Source organism: Chlamydotis macqueenii, chromosome 2 (genome assembly GCF_036417535.1).
Source record: "Chlamydotis macqueenii isolate bChlMac1 chromosome 2, bChlMac1.mat, whole genome shotgun sequence".
In the NCBI taxonomy this organism is placed as follows: Eukaryota; Metazoa; Chordata; class Aves; order Otidiformes; family Otididae; genus Chlamydotis; species Chlamydotis macqueenii.
Genome location: NC_141557.1, coordinates 142917132 through 142936829, shown reverse-complemented (window position 1 = coordinate 142936829; position 19698 = coordinate 142917132). Strand labels below are relative to the sequence as shown.

At 34.8% G+C, this 19698-nt stretch overlaps 1 protein-coding gene across 18 annotated transcripts in view; it reads right to left on the bottom strand.

Annotated features, from left to right (window-relative positions):
• RIMS2 (regulating synaptic membrane exocytosis 2) overlaps positions 1–19698 on the bottom strand; it is a 473080-nt gene that overhangs the window by 94413 nt on the left and 358969 nt on the right. For 5 of the 18 annotated variants that reach the window (XM_086741134.1, XM_086741135.1, XM_086741136.1 and 2 more), the window contains 2 exons: positions 7584–7619; positions 2409–2509 (listed from right to left, as the gene is read on the bottom strand). The exons of 8 other annotated variants lie outside the window; for them this stretch is intronic. In XM_086741134.1, the coding sequence (XP_086597260.1) occupies positions 2409–2509; positions 7584–7619 (137 nt within the window). Of the gene's footprint in view, positions 1–2408; positions 2510–7583; positions 7620–17386; positions 17420–19698 lie in introns of all 18 variants that reach the window. 5 more of the 18 variants (XM_086741149.1, XM_086741148.1, XM_086741151.1 and 2 more) reach the window with 3 other exon arrangements.

The following is a 19698-nucleotide window of genomic DNA, read 5'->3' as shown; positions in this document are numbered from 1 at the left end:
AAATTTCATATTTCACCAGCTTCTATGAATACAGATGTCTGGAAGTAAACTTTTCCACAAGCTTCTTAGTGTGTGACTATGCACCACAGAAGTGTATCTATCCTCCTCAAAACCTCTAGTACTGACTTCCAGAGGTAGAAAAAAAATTGAGAGGTATAATATTGGATACCTTTCTCAGCAAGGAAGGATTTTTTTCTTAACTCAAAGTAATCATGAGGGACATACAGTTGCTATTGACTTGTATTTAAAGAAGATATAGAACAGAAATTTAAAAGAAAATTGCATGTGCTACTTTTCCTGAATGTCACTTAATGCCTATTTAATGACACTTTTTCTCAGATATGGTATGCTTGACTGCCTGCTTCTGCCAGTTACCAGATTTAAAAAAAATCAAAGTCACTGTATAGTATATAGAACATGTGATTTCAGTCAGCATTTGATATGTGTATTTCAGTTCATGATTCCAGAATAATTTTTGTCGTAACCAGGTAGATAAATTGTACTTACTAATTTTCTGCCTCTAGATAATATAAGCACTTAATTAAGGGGAATTGAAGCAGTGGTAGCAAAAAAGTGAAGAGGGAACTCTCATATGGCTTAGGAGAGTTATGGTTCTCATATGGCTTTAAAACTACACAATTTTAAGAATGCATTTCAAATTAATACATATATGTGAATATTCAGTGTCTAGTTCCACAAGTTCATCGACAGAATAAATAACTCATTTTCAAATATTGAAACTACGCTTTGGCAGAAGAGTAAATTAACTGTTTATTTCTGGAGACAGTTTGTTTGATGTGTGCAATAAATAAATCACCATTTTCATAAAATAATTCCATTTATAATTTTCCTCTTTAATACATTCCAGTAATACTGAAGGTAAAATTTTAATTAAAAAGATCAAAAATGTATAGTGAGGCCAAATAATATGGTGTAGGTGAAATGGAAAAACAAGGGTAGGAAATGTTTCCTTAGGTAGTTATATTCTATCCAGCTCCTTTACATGAGAGATCATTTATTCTCTTAACTCCATACCAGTCCTAGTTCTGACTCAAATTTCAGTCAAGTGTTGAGGGAGCAGGAAAATTGGCAGAATAACTCTGGTTATACATACAATACATAAAGTCATATTACTGTGGTACATACAATCATAACACTTGCAAGACGATCTGCTCACAGTATTACGCTCATATCTAAAAGACAACACCTTTCAAAGCTGACAATATAGACACACATGAAAATAATTTTGCCATAAGTATCAACATAAAAGAAGCAGCTAAACATGACAGTATACCAAATTTTTCCTACTTGTTAATAAAAATTCCTATGCCTTTTGTAGTAAAAACTACATTTATAAAATACCCAAGTAGTCATACAGCACATCTACAGAGTTTTGAAGTATTTTAAGCCATTTACAGAGTTTTCTTTTTGTTTTCCAGTTCTAACTATTTTCATTAACAGTGTTCTCCATTTTGCCATGGGCTTTGCTAAAGTTCTTTCTTTATCTTCCCACACTGAAATGAACATTTTAGAGATTATATCTAGTACATTAGTCTACATTATCTGCAAAACTCATAATACTTAATAGATTTGATTATTTCTTTGTCTTCAAATATTAAATGTCTCAGTTTACAGTAACTTTGCCAATCCTTGGAGCAAGGAACTACATCCTGGAAATAAAAGTCTGCTTTAGACTTCTATTCCTCAGCCAGCTTTTATAGGTCAGAAGTCTCGTGTTTCCCACTTATAATCTGACCTCAATTAATTAAGGCTTTTAGAGGACACTAAATTATTTTTGTATAATAGAAGTTTAAATTGAAAACATCTTGATTATTTTAATTAACACACTGTATGTGACATGACCCCGTTCCAGATAGCAGGAAATTTTGGATAGTATATTTGGGGCTATACTACTATGAAACGATGCAGATTTTTGGCAAATTGCCACAGCTAGGGTGGAAGCTTGTGTAGATGAAAAACTTTTCCAAAAGCTAAACTGCCACTATTAAACTAAGTAACACTACATCTTCCACTTTTCAATAGATCAAGATAACTCTGTGTGCAAATATATGAAAGCCATGAACAGCTTTCAATAGCTCTCATTCCATCTGTCACTCAATAAACCTCTTTTTTCCTTCTCTTTGAGGTTTTAAATCATGGTCCTATTGTTCATTCCAATGGATAACTACACTGCCACTCCTATTTGATTTAACTTATCCTTCTTAAATTTTAATAATCAAGCACACTCTGTGTTAAGGGGTTTGCTGCACATTTCCGATAATTTTATTATAGACACACAAGAAACATTTACTGAAGAAACAATCTCCCACTCATCTATTACTTTCTAAAAGGATATTGATATTTCACTTTAGCATATTTTGTTGCTTTTCAAAACAAAACTCCCTTGCCTTAGAATGATAATCTTGTTCCAGCCTGGAATCTGATCCTGCTACCTGTTTGTACTTGCTCATTTTCATTTGGCGATTCCTCTCCTCTACATCCATTGCACCTGTTAAGTTAAAAATAAAAAAAAAAAGAAAATAAATACACAAGCAGTCCTCAATTCCAAGTTTAAAGTTATGCTCATGCAAGTTTTAACAGAAAGAGATGAAATCTTATTTACTTAAATTACAGTGTATATAATTTTAGTCTCTGAATTACAATTCTTCAGAAAAGCAAAAAAAAATTGTAAGCGAAGGAAAAGAGTAGATAAGTAAGTATTTCAGCACAATCTTAATAAGTGTTGTATTATCTACACAATTCAAACGAAAACAACTTTGTGGAAGAAACAAATGTAAATGGAACAGAATGTTTCCACAGAATAGAAGTTTACTGTTTCAAAAGTACTCAAGAGAAAGTGAGTCTCCCATTTAAAAATAGGAATGCAAAGACAACCTGCTTATTTTGGGTGGAGATCCTGGTTGTAGTGTGATACCAGCATTTTTATACCAAATTACTGATCAAGTAACACCATAGGGTGGCAGAGCTTCCATTTACCATTTGACCATATTCTTAGTATGCTCAAAACAAGATGTATAAAGAAATGTTAAAGAGCCACCCAGTGGCATCATTGTATTAGATTCTAACGACACACAACTTCAAGAATGATTTCAGGATTCACTCTTCTTGGACCAAATACATGAGCAGTTTCAATGAGGAGTGGGTTCTTACTATATGACTCAGGTGGTTTCAGCCAACTGGTACTGTAACATCACAATTTACTATGTCAAATAATAAGGAATTAAGTGCCAAAGCTGAGGTGGAAGAGTGAGAAACAGAAAAATGAGAGGAGACAACAGCCCAGAATTAAAAAAAGATTTTCAAACAAAATATAGTTATCTATTACCACATATAGGCTTGATTCTCTTCCACTTTAACATAATATAAATAAAGAGTAATTCATTATCCATGGAATACTAAAAAGCATTAATTCTGACTGACATTTGTCTTAAACTTCCCATAAACTTCCCATAAACTTTTTAACATAAAAGTTGTCTAGGATTAAAATTTCAGAATCCCACTAGTCATAAATGGAAGTTTCTGTACATTGTATATATTAAACAACCTGGACTTTTATTTTTAGAACTGAGATGATAATATTAGATTCCAGGGTACTATATAAGTCTGATTTAAACTCTCAATCTCAGTTCTAAGTCGTAATCTAATAGAAAAGGGGGGCTTTGCACAGGGCCTCTGCAGAGCTTTGTATTTTCTTCCTTGGCAACAGTAATGGCAGTAGCACATACTATGAGAGAGACCTGCCAGCCAAATCTTGCAGCACTTTGTGGGAAATCTGGAAGAAAGAGGGAGAGAGGAAGAGGGAAGGGAATAAGGCTAAACTGTACTGTTATCTATAAACCCTCTGGCTTCTGATTTTTGTATTCAAACCCTCCATCTTTACTCCCTACAAACAACATTAATGAAAAGCCTTCATAAACACTTTTTAGGAGAAATGAAAATCAACAAAAATTAATGAAAAAGAAAAAAAAAAAAAGGTGTTTTATAGGGAGAAACAAATTGAAAAAGACAGCAGTAGATGAAAATTCCTAAAATAAAATATAGCTAGTTTTTCCTATCACAATTCTCCTCAACCATTATAGGCCCCAAAGCAATACTTGTCCCTTTATCATTAAGAAGCAGTGATTTCTTAAGGATTTAATTTTAAAAGTTCAAAAGATATATTTTGTCTCTTGAAAACAAAAACATAAAACTGGGAAATAATATTTTTCTTTTATCAATGATAGAAGTAACACGTAAGTGGTTTTGAAGTAAAACACTCCAACTTTTGCTTAAGGAAAGAAATAATCTTTTTCTGAAATCGTAACATTCTACAAATCCACTTGTCGTTCTTCAGTAAGATAACAAAGGAGATGTTTTTCACCAAAAGGGAAATTCTGTCAATTTTTCTTATAAAGTTTCCTTATAAAATCATCACATATGTTCTTTTATTCCCAGATATTCTAGCAACTCTCAGGAAATTACAAGAAGTGATGAAATCACATCTCTTGAGCATAAACTAGAAATTTCACAATTACTTGTGAAAATACGCAGCTATGATCATTTGGCAAAATGTAAGTTAGATTTCCAATTGCTCATGGTCTGCAAAACTAGGCACTCTGAAATACACCATTGCAAGGGAAGTAAAACACCTAAGCCCTCAGTGGGAGTCGTCTGTAGCAAAATAAGCAAAATTGGTGGCATATCTTAGCCTCAAGAGAAAAACAAGACAGCAAAATTTAGAAAAAGAAAATTCAATTCCCATAAAAGCTTATTAAAAGAAAATTTAATGTGCTATGCATTTTTGAAACTGCCTTTAATAAGTAAGTTAATTCAGTTACATGCAAAAAGAGGGAATCCTGAGGGCAATAGAAAGTTCATAATGCAGAAGATCAGTTTTGGTCATACTATGCACGGAGCTGACAAGCAGAAAGAGTGTGCAGGGTTACTGGCTGCCGCAGGCTAATCTCAATGTAACTAAAGCCAGATGCAGCCGTGATCTGGACGGGAGCAGGAAAGGTTGAGAGAGTGTCACAGCACTTCCCGTTCGCATGGTCCAGTGTGCACGCACGTCACACTAAGTGGTGGAAATGCAGGGCTATCATCTCTACTTCTGCTGGCAAATCTATATGTAGCTGAAACCTATGTATGGAGCTATAGCAGGAGCAGAAAGTACTTCCAGAGAGTTCAGTAACTGTACAGGTGCATTAGGAAGCTTCAGCTACTAATGTGATTCTGGTAACCAAGGCTGAACGTCAGTCTTATACTAAGGACTGTAATCAGGAGGTGTATATGGAGTGTGTGTAAACAAATCAGAACTAACCTGAATCTAACTATTAGTTATTAATAGTACTGAAAATGTAGGGGCATAAGCTTTCACACTGGTAGCACAAGGCTGACTGAGCCCATTTAGGTCCTTAGCTAAAGCCCAGCACATCACATTTTCAGGACTATAGAGACTGACACTAGAACAATTAAAACTATTCTGATACACTTTCATGTACTGCCACGATGTACCAAAGTGTACGCAATCAAATTTTGGACAGATAAAAATGAGTTCATCTGTACACTTCTGCTTTAACTTCCTTCCAGAACTTTGCTTTTAGACAGGAGCTGTGCCTCCAACAGAAATAGCCAATGAGAGACTCAAACTTCAGTCATAGGAACACAAAAAATCAAGAAAGATTGATGGAAGAGTGAAGACTGATGTTCCTCACCAAACACAACTGGGATCATTACAGTGTAGGCAACATCTGGGAGTTTTGCTTATTTTGAACAACTCTTTAACATTAAAAAACCCATGGCCTGAAGGTTACTCAGCTCAGTGGGGTTTTCATCAGCACAGGGAAATCCCTGTCTGACAAAGAGCCATCTGTTGATTCAATACCAGCCATTCTCCTTATTTTTAGAAGAGAGTGTGCTGAGGGAAGGCAGCACAACTACAGTGAAAAAACAATCCTGAAATACCAGAGTAAGGCGCCCAAGTACTGTGCAGAGCAGCCCTGTAACCTGCCCTCGCATCCATGAGGACTGCAGTGAGAGAATAATTTGTGCCAGAACTTAGCACTAGTGACCAAAGTAAATTAAGCCTTAGGCTGCATGAATTGCATTTTAATCTTTGTTTTTATCTATGGAAAACAGTAGATAAGGAAGTATAAGTAAAACTTTAACTATAGGGTATTCTGGAACAAAAGATAAGGAAACTGCTCAAGACAGATAAAAATGGTGCCTGGAGGCTGTGGGAGCAAATCAGAAGAAGACAAGACCTCAGACTCTGCAAATAGGATTGGATGAGCAAAAGTACCACAAGGAAACCAAGTGCTGTATAAAAACTATAAAATCCAAGAACAATCAAAAGGCGAGGCCCCTCTTCAGAGGCACTCAGCCCAAGCTGTAACTACTATTGCATATTAAATGCAGTAGAAGGAGGAGCTGTATTTGATTCTTTTATTAAAGTAGAACCTAGGGATGAGCCCTGTTGAGTTGGCATTGGCATAATTCTAGGTGGATGGTCTAGGTGGCGGCTGTGTAATTCCTACAACAGGACTCAGGGCAAGCACTAGAATCACTGCTCCACCTTTGAATGCAAAACATTATTTTCATGTTTTAAGTTGAAATAAGATAAGATTCAGCTACTTCATCATTAAAGCTTTCCTCATAACTGAAAACTAAATGTTTCATGCTAAAAATTTTAAGGGGCTGTAATCAGTAGTGTGGTTAATATCTCAGCTGCTCAAAGAGTCAAAATTTTACAAGGAGATAAGAAATCATTCAATTCAGCCTGGAACTAAAGACTTATTTGCTATTCAGGTCAAATATTGGTTACTCTTTAGGGTAAGACTCTTCAGTTGATAGCCTGTGGTTCACACCAGAGATAAAATGGACAAAAAAATGGCCTTGTCACCAAGTTTAGCCTAGGGCAAACCTATATATTTAAAAAAAAAAAAAACCACCAACAGCTGGGATCTGTGTTCTTTCATTTTTCTTTCATTTCCTTCTCCAGTTTATTCTAGCTCCTGCAGGTGCTGGCAATGGTGTTTGGAGAAGGACTTTGCTGTACAGTGGGACTTCTGGGGCACAGAGAGTAAAAGAGAAATCTGGGGTATGGAAGTAGAGTGGATTTTCTCTCAAAGTATTAGGACAGATTTAGTTTTGGATAGGCATGGCAAGAGCGATACAAAATCTGGGAGGCACAGCAGCTCAAGCATGGGGGAAAACTGGTGATGTGAGGACTACAGAAACATTGGGATCTTGGAAGTCAGAAACATGTAAAAGAAAGGAAAAAGGTGAGCACACTGTGCTTGGAGTGAGGAGAACAGAACAAAAATCATAAGGTATACAAGAGCCTTCTTTAGCTGATTCTGATCTCATTCTTCCCATTTCTCACACTAGTTTTGCTCCTTTAAAAAAGCAAAATGAATACATCTGGGGAAGCCCTTTCTTAGTTTACATTTCCTAGTGTCTATTTTGAAATCCCCCAAACACACCAAAATTGTGATCGACCTCATGGTACACATTTGCTTAAACATACTAGATCAAAGAACTTATGGGAAAAATACGAAAATATTTTGAATAAGTCACCCTACCTGTATCCCCATTCTCTGGATCTGCTTTCTTTTCTTCTATAAACAAATGAAAGCAATATGAAAAAAAAAAAAGAGGGGAGAGAGAAAATGCAGAAATGATAACAAAAGTAACATAAATCATGCATTAAAAAGGGAAAATGAATAAACCCCACCAAATTAATTTAAACTGATGAGTTTAGTCAACCAACCAAATATAGTGCTCTACATCCAGAGGCATATTCACTGCATGCTAGTGTATACATTTGTGCACTCTTATTGAAGACTTACTGGAGGGAACCCATGGGTATTTTGTGCGCTTCCAGAATCATTAACACACTCAACACAAACAAGAGCAAGGCAGGTGTCAGACATAGTTACTTAAAAGTTTCTGTGAATAGGACGACACAAAACTAAAAGTAAAAGATTTGCTTGTGCTGTATGTTTTTTGCAGTGCACACACAATATGCATTCTAATGGTTCAAGCATAAAAATTGAATGTGTCAGAGTGGTTTTAAATAATTACTTTAAAACTTCATTAGTTTAATCAATTCTTATAGCTTCTACAGGTTAAAAGGTTTAATGATGATATCAATGTAGCTTGTCGTAGAGTTAAAAAATGATGAAGAACAAAAGACAGTAACAGCAATACTCAGAACCCAGTTCATGCACACAAATCCAGCTAACTGATGCCAACAAATATTCTGAATGCATATCAAAGGTTGTAAATGGCTCAGGGCATTCCTCTGTCACAAAGAAATGAAAATACATTGGATCCCTGTCAAATAGTATGGCAGCCCATAAATACTGCACTCTGAAATCCAAGTTTGGTAATTAGTGTGAAAGAATTTTAAGTCAAATGATATTTACTTTAATTAGAAATACATTAACTTTTAAACAGACTCTGTTTCTGTTTCTTACTGTAAGCCAAAATGATATTAAATTCAATTAAAACAATCCCATGAATATGGAGCAACAACCCCTAAGCTACAAACCAAAAATAGCGTGTATTATTAGAATTAAGTATTTTTCCAGAATTATTGGTTATTGAGAGTTGCTCACAAAATTCTGATCTACTTTATAGTACACAGACTAAAGGGAATCACAGCTGCTATATTTTAAGGAAATAGCATTTTGTAGATAGGTGTCAAAGCAGAGGATGAAGTCATACTTAAAGAGAAATCATACCGGGGCAAGGAAGAAATATAAGAAAGAAAAATATGCTCCTACAGAGAGCATAAATAATGCACCACACTTTGATAGGATCTGGCATCCCATCCTACACAGGATCAAGGTTGTTATTCAGTGGAACTGTTAGGCAATATAATGGCAAACAGATACGGCAAGTCATAAGCCTACACTTCTGGAAATCAGTGGATACCAAGTGGGTTCGTAAAATCTCTCCCACTCCCTGACCTTTCCTGCCCCATACTGTACATAGTTTATAAATAAGATCTTTTGCATTTTTCTGCTTTGGCCTTTGGGTAGCCTGGCCTATATTATCTATGTGGGTTGGGGCTACTGCTAGGAAAATAGCAGAAGGAGAGAGATAGTTGTGTTTGGTTTTCAAGCTTTCAATTTTTTTTTAAATTGCTGTCACCAATATAAAAGCTACAAATACAACTCTGTCTTCTACTGCTTCATTATCTTCTAAAGAAGAAAGCAATCTGATAGCAATACTACTGATTCAACATAATGCAAAATAGATGAAAGTGAAGAGTCATTAAAATACCCTTGAGGTTCAACACTGACAGAATGATGATATTTCTAAGTAATTTCATAGGCACAGTGAAAAGAAATCTTTACTTTGCCCAAATATCATCTTAATACAGACATCTAATACTACATAGGTTAATTCCTTTTTAAAGATGCCTAGAAGTCCATTTATTCTTATGTCTGGGCCATCGGGCTTTTCAACCATGAGTCTTTAAATAAAGACATTGTCAAAATAAAAGAAACTTGAAACCTGCTGGACTTTCACTTGTTCTTGCTTTGCTTCATGTCTAAAAAGGATATAGACAAACATTTCCAAATTGACTTATAGAAAAGAATACCATAGGATTACCAAGCATAAAATTCTATTAGGTTCTTGAATTTAAAAGTGTAGTTGAAGTGCTGTGACATGTATTACAAATCTCTACAATAAATAAATCCTTTAGATTTTTACAAGAAAGGTCAGCACAGTGGATACTTCTCACCAACCTGATCTTTCAATTTTATTGTGAAGAGTTGTCTGAAGAAGTACTAGAAGGAACAGAAGATGGAATTGAGAAAGATCTTACTTGGGTGGGAAGCAACAGAACTGAACAATATCACTATTGTCCATTGACCTAATATAACAATGCTAACTTCTTCAACAGCAAAGACCTTCAGAGCAGCTATGGGCCTAGTCATAGCCTCTTAAAAGAATTCAGAGCAGGTTTAGAATGTTGATACTAAAGTAATTAATGCTTTTGGCTCCCCTAGTTACTAGGTGTTCAGATTGAAAAAGCTATGAAGAGTCTTAATGTCATAGAACTGCTGGAAACCAATTAAGCACTTCAAGAGTATTTTAAAATGTCTCAAAATGAGTAATATAAAATTACAAAGTCGATAGTCACTTCTAAAAATATTTGTATATTTCTATTTACATTATTTCTTCAATATCATTACATTAGTCAATATTTTTCTGCATCGCTTGAATTAACCTTGGTTTACAAAGTGAAAAGCATATACTGTATTCTGTGGTGTAATTATCTCAATTTAAGAGTTAGCATTTTTCAAAATTAAACAATTTGAAGTACTTTCATAAAGGAGACATTTTTGTACATTACAGAAAATAATTCTGTATCTTCAGCTTAATTAGAATACAGATATAGTGAAGTATATTGATTAAATATAGAGATGAAATATAGGGATAGAGAGATAGAAATACCAAAAGATGCTCTCTCAAAACCTTCTTCCACCATCACAGTTGACATTATTATTATAATTACCACTGACATTTCATAAAATAGTAGACACAGCCATGTTCCTCTGGTCTTGTAAGGATCTATTCTTTCTAAGAAGTACTAATATATCTAATACGTATCTAACAATCTAACACATATAAGGAAGATAAAATGAACAGAAAAGAATTCTAATCAAGAGACTCATACAGGAGTGAACTTAATGAGAACTCAGACTTATCTAAAATGGCCTTGATCAGCTATATTTTCTTGGAAATGCCTTAACTCAGTGAGTTCTACTGTTTTGATGGGAACCTGGAGGTGACATGGCCAAAGAACTCAGCCCGCTTCGCCCACCTTGCCCCAAGAAGTCCCACGGAGCAGGGATCCCAAGTCACTCAGAGCAGAACATGACCATCTTTCTACATGTTTGAATAAAATAACAGTTCCACAGAAGCAGGATAGCAGACTTCTCCCTATTCATGGATACCAATGGTAGCTCAAAAATTGTTGGCTTCATTGTAAGGATAAGGCGTTGGCTTGACTTTGCAGCCTTAAGGTTATAACTGGGAGGTGCTGGGCTTAATAGTCTTTCTCACAGAGTTTCTTCCTTCTCTTATAGCTGACTGCCCCAAACTTGTGGTTAGAGGCTGGTTCTCTCTTGAACTGTCTATTCTGCAATGATTTTTAGCTGTCCAGGTATAAGTTCAACATGTTGGTTCAGAATACTACTTTCACCTGAGATCCAGAAGAAAGAGATTTGCATTAGCTCAAGCTGGGGCCTAAAATAAACCTAGACTTCCTTGTTTTGAATGAAAGAAATTGCAGCCTCCAATACTGGGGCAATACTGCATCTAATTACAAGAGACAGATGTGGAACTCCTTGTTTGTCCCTGAGTTTAGGCATAAGATATGACAATGACATCAAATGTTTTATGCCTTTATTTCTCATATTTGCAGACACTTAAAATCAGCAATACAACTAGTAATTGCATTTATAGAGTTGATAAATTAGCTTCTTTACTTAAGTGCTTTATTGAAAATTGAGTCTGATTTTTCAAAGTAGTGCAAGTTATTCAATAATATTTTATTTTAAAAATCAAATGTATAAATAGGACCCTAACTTTTGGTAAGTACTTTAAAAAATACTAGCCAAATTTCTTACTAGAGATTTCTCTTGAAATGATATTTATGAGAATACATGAAAATAAGTTTTATACTGAAAAAAATGCCTGAAACAATATTGTTATCAAAACAGACAAAGAAAATAATATTTTTTCCTAAAAGCAATATCTAAAAGTTACTTGCTTTGAACATCAAAACTTGTCAGGTAAAGGTTTTGCACTCAAAGGATTACAATTCCTCCTATTTCCACAGCCATTCCATTCCAATTCTACCTCTAAGAAATAAGCTCTAAATTTTGTCATTCTGGCTGTCTACAGTGTAAAAAATATAACTGCCTAACTGCTACAGGTCTAGCAAAATATCATAAAATTATAGACTCACAGAATGGTTTGGGTTGGAAGGGACGTTAAAGATCATCTAGTTCCAACCCCCCTGCCATGGGCAGGGACACTACAATAGGTCACTTATTTAAATGATCACTAAACTTTGCTCCAGAGCTTTATGTCCAATATGTGGTAAATATAAAAAAAGTTATTGTTGCAGCAAGCAAGACCTTTCCAAGAAGTCTATGATCCACATCACAGCCCAAATGAAAAGAATATGGCTGACACCTACAGAAATGTAGAACAAGAAAAAAAAAAAAAAGGTTGTATAAGTGTTTTTATATTACTGTTTAATGAGATTGAAGTGTCAATTACTGTCCTTAAAAGGGAATGCTAGAATGAAGACAATTTCAGTTAGCCAGCTTCCCAGTGGGGGAGCATGCCTCTGCATTCTTGTTTTCTATTTGAGAATCGCTTGATGGTTAAGTTTTTTTCTTTTTGGCTTCAAACTTGACACACTAAACAAAGACTGAAACCCAGGGAACATTTCTCACCAGTTAAACAAGTTTTTATCACAATGCCTAAACCATGTTAACAATGTTACTTTGGATTAATTGCAGAAAACATGGCACTGTTTAGTAAAAGAATTGAATAAGATGGTGTGGTGATCTAAGCTAGAAAGTTAAATACTCTAGAATCGTGGGTTCATAAATTGACAGGGTCAGCTCAGGTCTTCATCACTAGGAATAGATTAGTGCAGCTGGTAATGGACAAAGGTCTTCTCAAGCAAGCTGGGAGGTTCTAATTTGCATGTTTATTAAAGTAATGACTAGCGTTATGACCAGTTATTTTTTTAATGGTGTTCTTTTTGCAAGGTACTCTGTGATGTTTTTCCTTGCTCCCTCATACAAATCTTAACACACATTTTAGTGGTCTTTGAAAAATACCGAGCTCCCACAAGGAAAAAGGAAAAAAGAAGCAGTAAGACAAATATTAGCTAAAACTCTCCATTTTGCTTCTCCAGAGAATTCTGGCACATCGTCCCTACATGAATGATATGCAATAGGATTTTGAAAATGTAAAAGAAAAATATCTGAGGGATCAGTGGGCCCTTACATTCTGTACTCATAAAAATCCATTCAGATCGGCCATGCTATAAACTCTTCATTGTCTTCATGAAAACCCAAGCACAGTCTTATTGTTAAGCCCTCCAACATTCTCTTTGCCAAGCATGCAAGCTCCTCAGAGTTCCCCCCACTGGTATACTCCTCAGTATAACCACAGAATATTTCACATTCTGAAACAGCCACTTCAAAACATAAGCACAAACACTTGATGATAACTCTGCGTCGGCTTCCAGAAAAGCAAACAGCTATTAACAGACCTTCTTCAGCCATGCAAAGAATGCAAGACATTTTCAGTAACATCTCAGTAACATCTCAGTAACCAGAAACATGGTAAAGGATTTAACCAAAGAACACAAAAATAACACTGGTGTATCCACCTGCATGTAAGACTCAGGAGAACTAGAATTCAACTAGCAAACCTTTAGTGATAAAAAAATATATACGTAATGCTATTCTGTCTTTTGCACAACTATGCTCTCATTTTTAATTTTACAATGTGATATTTTTACTATTTTTCCTTCAGCAGACTGAACATGAGCCTTTATTTATGTGCTTCAGTACAGGCAGCTGTTTTGGGGGTTGCATTTTCAAGTCCTTGGTTTCTGGTTTTAATTCTAATCAAAATTACAAATAAGGACCAAGAGCCTCCCAGTCATCCAATATGTCACATCTGTTAGCATGCTAAGTACCTTTAAAGTGAATTTGGAGTTTACCTATCCCTGTGGTTTTTGTTGACCAAATACAGAGTTAGACTCTTTAAATGCCTCAGTCACAGCTTAAGGTATCAGATTTTAAATACACCTGGCAAACTAAATATCACAGAAGCCTTCAGAGATGCACAAGTCATTTAATTATATTTGTGCTAAAATGCTACAAATTCCATCTAGAAATTTATTTGCAACATAAGAAAGATGGAAACAAAACAAAGCAACATCCTTGTCTTTAAAGGAAAGTGTCACTGAATACTGACTATAACAATAACTCAAAAATACAAGAGTGTCATGTTGTGTTTATAAAGGTATCCTCATTTCAGCTGGGATAGAGTTAATTTTCTTCCTAGTAGCTGGTATAGTCCTGTGTTTTGGATTTAGGATGAGAATAATGTTGACAACACACAGATGTTTTAGTTGTCGCTAAGCAGTGCTTACACTAAGTCAAGGACTTTTCAACTTCTCACGCCCTGACAGCGAAGAGGCTGGGGGTGTACAAGAAGCTGGGAGGGGTCACAGCCAGGACAGCTGACCCAAATTGGCCAAAGGGATATTCCGTACCATAGGGCATCATGCTCAGCATATAAACCGGGGGAGTCAGCTGAGGGGTAGCAGCTGCTGCTTGGGGACAGGCTGGGAATCAGGTGGTGGGTGGTGAGCGGTTGCATCACTTGTTTTTCTTGGATTTTGCTTTTCTCTCTTTTTGTTGTTTTCCTTTTTCATTACAATTTATTATTAATATCATATTTGATTGTAATCATTAAACTGTTCTTATTTCAACCCACAAGCCATCTTCTTTTTTTCCCTGACGGGATGGGGTTGGGAGAGGGTGCGTAAGTGGCTTCATGGTGCTTAGTTACTGGCTTGGGCTAAACCACAACAAAAGAGTAAGTATACCACAGTAGCTTCACACTTGGAAGGCTTGAACTATCTTACTGATGGAAAGAAAGTTGTCTGCTTTATCACTAAGGTTCTTTGGCAGGCAGGGACATAGTTCCATTGCTCATACTGAACACATAGGGAGAACAGGCATATGTCTCACTAAAAGTTTTCCTAATACTTAAATCTTATGAAACATATTAAATTATTTTCAAAATATTATTTTAGAAACAAATTGTGAAAACTCTGCATTGCAAAGTGCCTCCTTCACCCAAGGAAAATGGAGTTTAGCACTAAGGATGCTATCAAGCCATATTGCTGTCAGATAACAAAATTCATATAGCATATTATTGCTTGTTAGTTTTCTGAGCTTGCTTTTGTGCTTGAAATATACAGCATAAGCTTTGCATGCACTCTCATAGGACTTCTCAATTTAAAAAGATGTAGATATTTTGCAGGGAATAAAATTGCATTGGTTTTGCAATTAAAGCTTATAAAGTCTAGAGGGAGGAAATGGAATTTTTTTCTTTCAATACAATATTCACATACTTAGATACTTAGCTTCCACAACACCTCTGGGTCTAACAACACCTAAAATCAATAGCTATTCATTTAATTCATGTTAATGTTTGGTAGCACGGTGAATACCATGAAAAGCGTTTCCTAATGAAACCCGTAAATGGATAATCCCAGTTCCACACTTTTTAAAGCAAATTCTAAAACAATGGGAAAACATATCTTCCTAAAGGTATACCTTTGAAATGTTACCCTTGCTTTTAGCTGTGCACACAGCTACTCAAAGTGCCTTGTACTGAAATGTGTAAGCTATTCTGTCATTGAGGCAAAACGTGGACGAGTACCTGTTTCAAATGCACATCTGAAAATATGTCACTATGCACAAAACAAACCAATTGCTCCTGAGTTTAAGGGCAGTAATAACAACTTCTGCAAGTGCATCGCTGATCATGCTTTTGCATTTCTGTGCTAGACAGTTAAATTTATTAGTACCTAATACATTTACTTAACACTGTTAGTGACCTAAACAGTGTTTTGCTAAAGTGCATCTGAATTGGAAAGTCCAAAAAAGTTAATAATACATAGATACTGCCTTCTAATATATGTTCAAGAATCACAGGTCATGAAAATATGTGTTTTTCTGAGACACCAGATATCATTTTAAGGTCTGATTTCCTCCAACCCCAAGAATCAGATGGACTGATTCATTATTTTGATCCAATATATTGATTCAATCAATAACTCAGAGAAAGGTTCTTGAATAAAGAGGTCCACAAGTGTCCTTTTCTTTTATCATGAACAAACAGGAAATAGGTCACTCAATCCTCTAATTTCATTTTTGTAATGAAAGACACTGAGAATCAGTGTACAGGAAGTGGAAGTGGATCTTAAGCACAAGGTAAGTAAACTTCGTCTTTCTACAGCATAATTTATTATTTTCTAATAGTGGTGAATTACAGAAGATGGAATTCAGATCACACTATAAGTTGTCTTCTTTATCCATACTCTGTAATTTAAGTGATTTCTATCTTGAGATTTGTTTAATATGAAAACCATAGCAAGTAACATCTCCAAGATTCCATAAAGATAATCTCTGACTCTAGGGGATTAGGACAAGAGCAGTACCAAAAGTAAAACCGAATTCTGAAAGAGCCAGCCATAGTAAAGAAAAGCAAAAATGTTTGACAAAATACTACCTAAGTTTAATAGACCAGTTGATGTACCCCAAAACTGCTTCAGATTTTAGAAGCTAGATGGCATTCAAGAGGCTTCTCTAATTTGTTGGGATAATAGCAGAGGCACAGAAAATTAATTACAGCTTTGACACAATAATTGTGAAATTTAAATTTTATAAGTGAATTTAATTCACTTAAATATTGTTGTTCTGACATACCACAACTGAACAAGCAGGGAAGTGCGAATAACTACACTACTGCATTTTCAGAGGTAGGATGTCTTGCTAGATATTAGTTCCTTGCTAATAATATAAAGTACATGGAAAATTCAATAAAATGGAAGAATAAAATTCAATATGAAAGATGAAACCACAAGTAATACACAATATGAAGGAAAAGCCATGAACAATATAGCTAAGATAGAGCTCCTTCAATGTTTTGACTTCCTGATCTCTCCTGTTATCATAACCTTATGTTTTACACTTTCTGGCATGAGAGAACAGCCATTGATCACTAACAACTCTGCTCCTAATCAAAATAGTTTTTATTCAATTAAGCTAAGTTTGAAATTCCAGTGCATGAAATTTAACTTACTAAATTTATTCAGTTCTCAAATTGTATCCTCCTCAGGGTGAAAAATAAGAGTTATATCAGAGTTTCCATAATTTTTGTAGCAGTTTTCATATTCAAAGATAAAACAAATTCTAGATTGTTTTCATGTGCTAGCTGGAAGTTTAAAGGCTAATTTACAGATAACGGAGATGGGAAATAAACACTGATATGATAGAAATCAAATCAGTTTAAAGTGTTAAAGTATAGCACACGTGACATCAGTTACCTTTTAACACTTACTTTTTGTAGAAGACATACTTTACAGGTAATAAAATTACATAAGCATCTTAAACGTAAATTCTTACAGTTTGTCAATATATAAACATATTGAGGGGGAAGAGAGTGAAAGTTATGTGAGGTGACCTGTGATAAAATCTATAGGAAAGGTAAAATGAAAAAAATAGCACAGAGAAAAGCAGTAGAAGAGACAGACCTGAGTTTCTTCTCCTTGATGATTCCGCTTCTTCTGTGATCACATCGTGTAATGGACAGACATAGACAAAGGAGATGGGCGTGAGAGGATGTATTCAGAAGGTTAAAACTGACACTGAGGGGAAGGGCCAAAAATTGTCTTAGAGAGAAGTCTGCAGAGCAGAGTTAGTAAATGGGGAAAAATATAACACAGACACCAGGAGGAAAAAGAAAGCTGAGGAAGAAGTGGTTAAACTACTGTTGTTGAAAAAGAACAGTAAAGACAGGGTTAGTATAGGAGCTGAGGAAACAACAAAAGTTATAATTGACAGCACAGTCAATTCTTGCAAGAAGAAGCTGAAGAAAAAGCTGGATAGGAAAAAGTACGTTAACTAGCACAAACACTCCTGTTGATGACTGTTCAACTTTTTGGAATGTTATCTACATGAATGCAAGTATTATTTTTCTCTTTCAAGTATTGAACATTCAGTTTAACATCACCAATGGAAGTGTATTAGATTTTTTCAGTTATTGTATCGTAATTTATACTGAACCAAACTTCCTATAACCAAAACAGAAAACAAAAAGGAAACAGGTTTGTTTTTTTTTTTTTCAAAAGAAAACACAAGCTCAGGAATTTCAGAATCCACATAACACACTCTGGAAAGGACTGCATTATTGTAACATTCTGCCAAAGGCAATATTATGAAGACCAAAGTACAGAACATGAGAAAAGAGACTGTATAGCTATTAACTCTCATAGTCAATTCAGCAGATACTTTTTCAGAACCAAATGTTACTCTCATCTCACAGAAGTTTAAGTTACTGCAAATGCATGCAAGTCAAATGCCAAAGCAACTATCTCATTACTTACTTTATTACTTCACATTCAAAACACACTGCGATATCAGACATGAAGAACATCTGATGGACAGTGTCATTCTCTGTACTTGTAGCAAAAGAATGGGAGGAATTCATCTTGAAAAGTAATAATAATTACAAAGAACTGTGAAGCTACCATCATTAGCATAACAAAAGCATTCTTCCAAAACCCATCAGAAATAATAATTAAAAAAATCTATAAGTCCTGATCTAATTTCAGCTTGCAGTTTGTTAATGAGTCACAAAAACATTGCTCATAATTCATTAACACTGCATATGTTAGATTAAGAATTTCAGAAAAGATCATACACCACAAAAATACAATATAATTTTATCTACATTTTACAGTCTATATCAAGATATCATTGAAGAATGCAAAATCAGAATAGGCAATATAAATCAATAAAATGAAATGAAAGGCAACGGTAAATTTCATCTGATAACCACTGTGTTCTATAGTTAAACACTTTTGTTCTATAGTTGGCAGATTATAATCTTCATCTACTATCAAATGCTAAGACTGTACTAAAACTCTGTTATAAACACAAGCAGCTTCTGAGATATATATTTCGAATGCATTTCTAGGCAATTAAGTTTGCTTACAGAATGAACATATTTAAGTGCTGTATATGAGATCTGTCATACGAAAATATAACAGCTGACAGTTTTGACAAAGGATGCTATGTGTTCACATATTAAAAAAAAAGTAGTGGCATATAAACATCTTTTTATCTGGGCAAGTACAATGAATCCATAGGATGAAATACAAATAAGTGAATACAAAGATCTACTTCTCCTTGGTGTATTATAGCTTGTGTTAACATAGTGTAGCTATAATTGCTATAACTGCTAAATAAATTAATCATTATTACCACTACCAAAAACCCAGCTAAAGTACTTAAAATCTACTGAAAATGTTTTCTATTATATATATATAGCCATGAAGTGAGCATTCCTACCATGTCAAAAACAATCATTAAAAAGTCTCTGTCATGACCCTCTTATATTTTATTTATTATTTTTAATATTCATAAGAATGCATAGCCTTGAGACATTTATTGCAGTAAGATAAATTCTTCAAGAAATTTTCAAAGGATGTTTGGAACCACATTGTTTCCAAATTAGGCATATGCCTGGCATGGTAATGAAGGCATTCTAGTAGTGTCAGTGGGGCTCAGCATGGACACAGCTGAATACCAGGGAAGCTCCCTTTGAAGATTTTAGAACCAAATTACCAGTATTTGGCTGCATATCAGTCACATGTACCAATACTTTTTTAAAATTGCATTTTTAAAAACTCTTATACAGAGTATGTTATGAAAAAAATATTTACATATCAAAGGCAAACAAAAATATTTTAATTACAAATATTTTTCAGCTTTAACTGATCAAATATATTTGAAGAATAATTCTAACAGAAGCCAGAGAGAGGAAAAAAAGATAATAGGTATC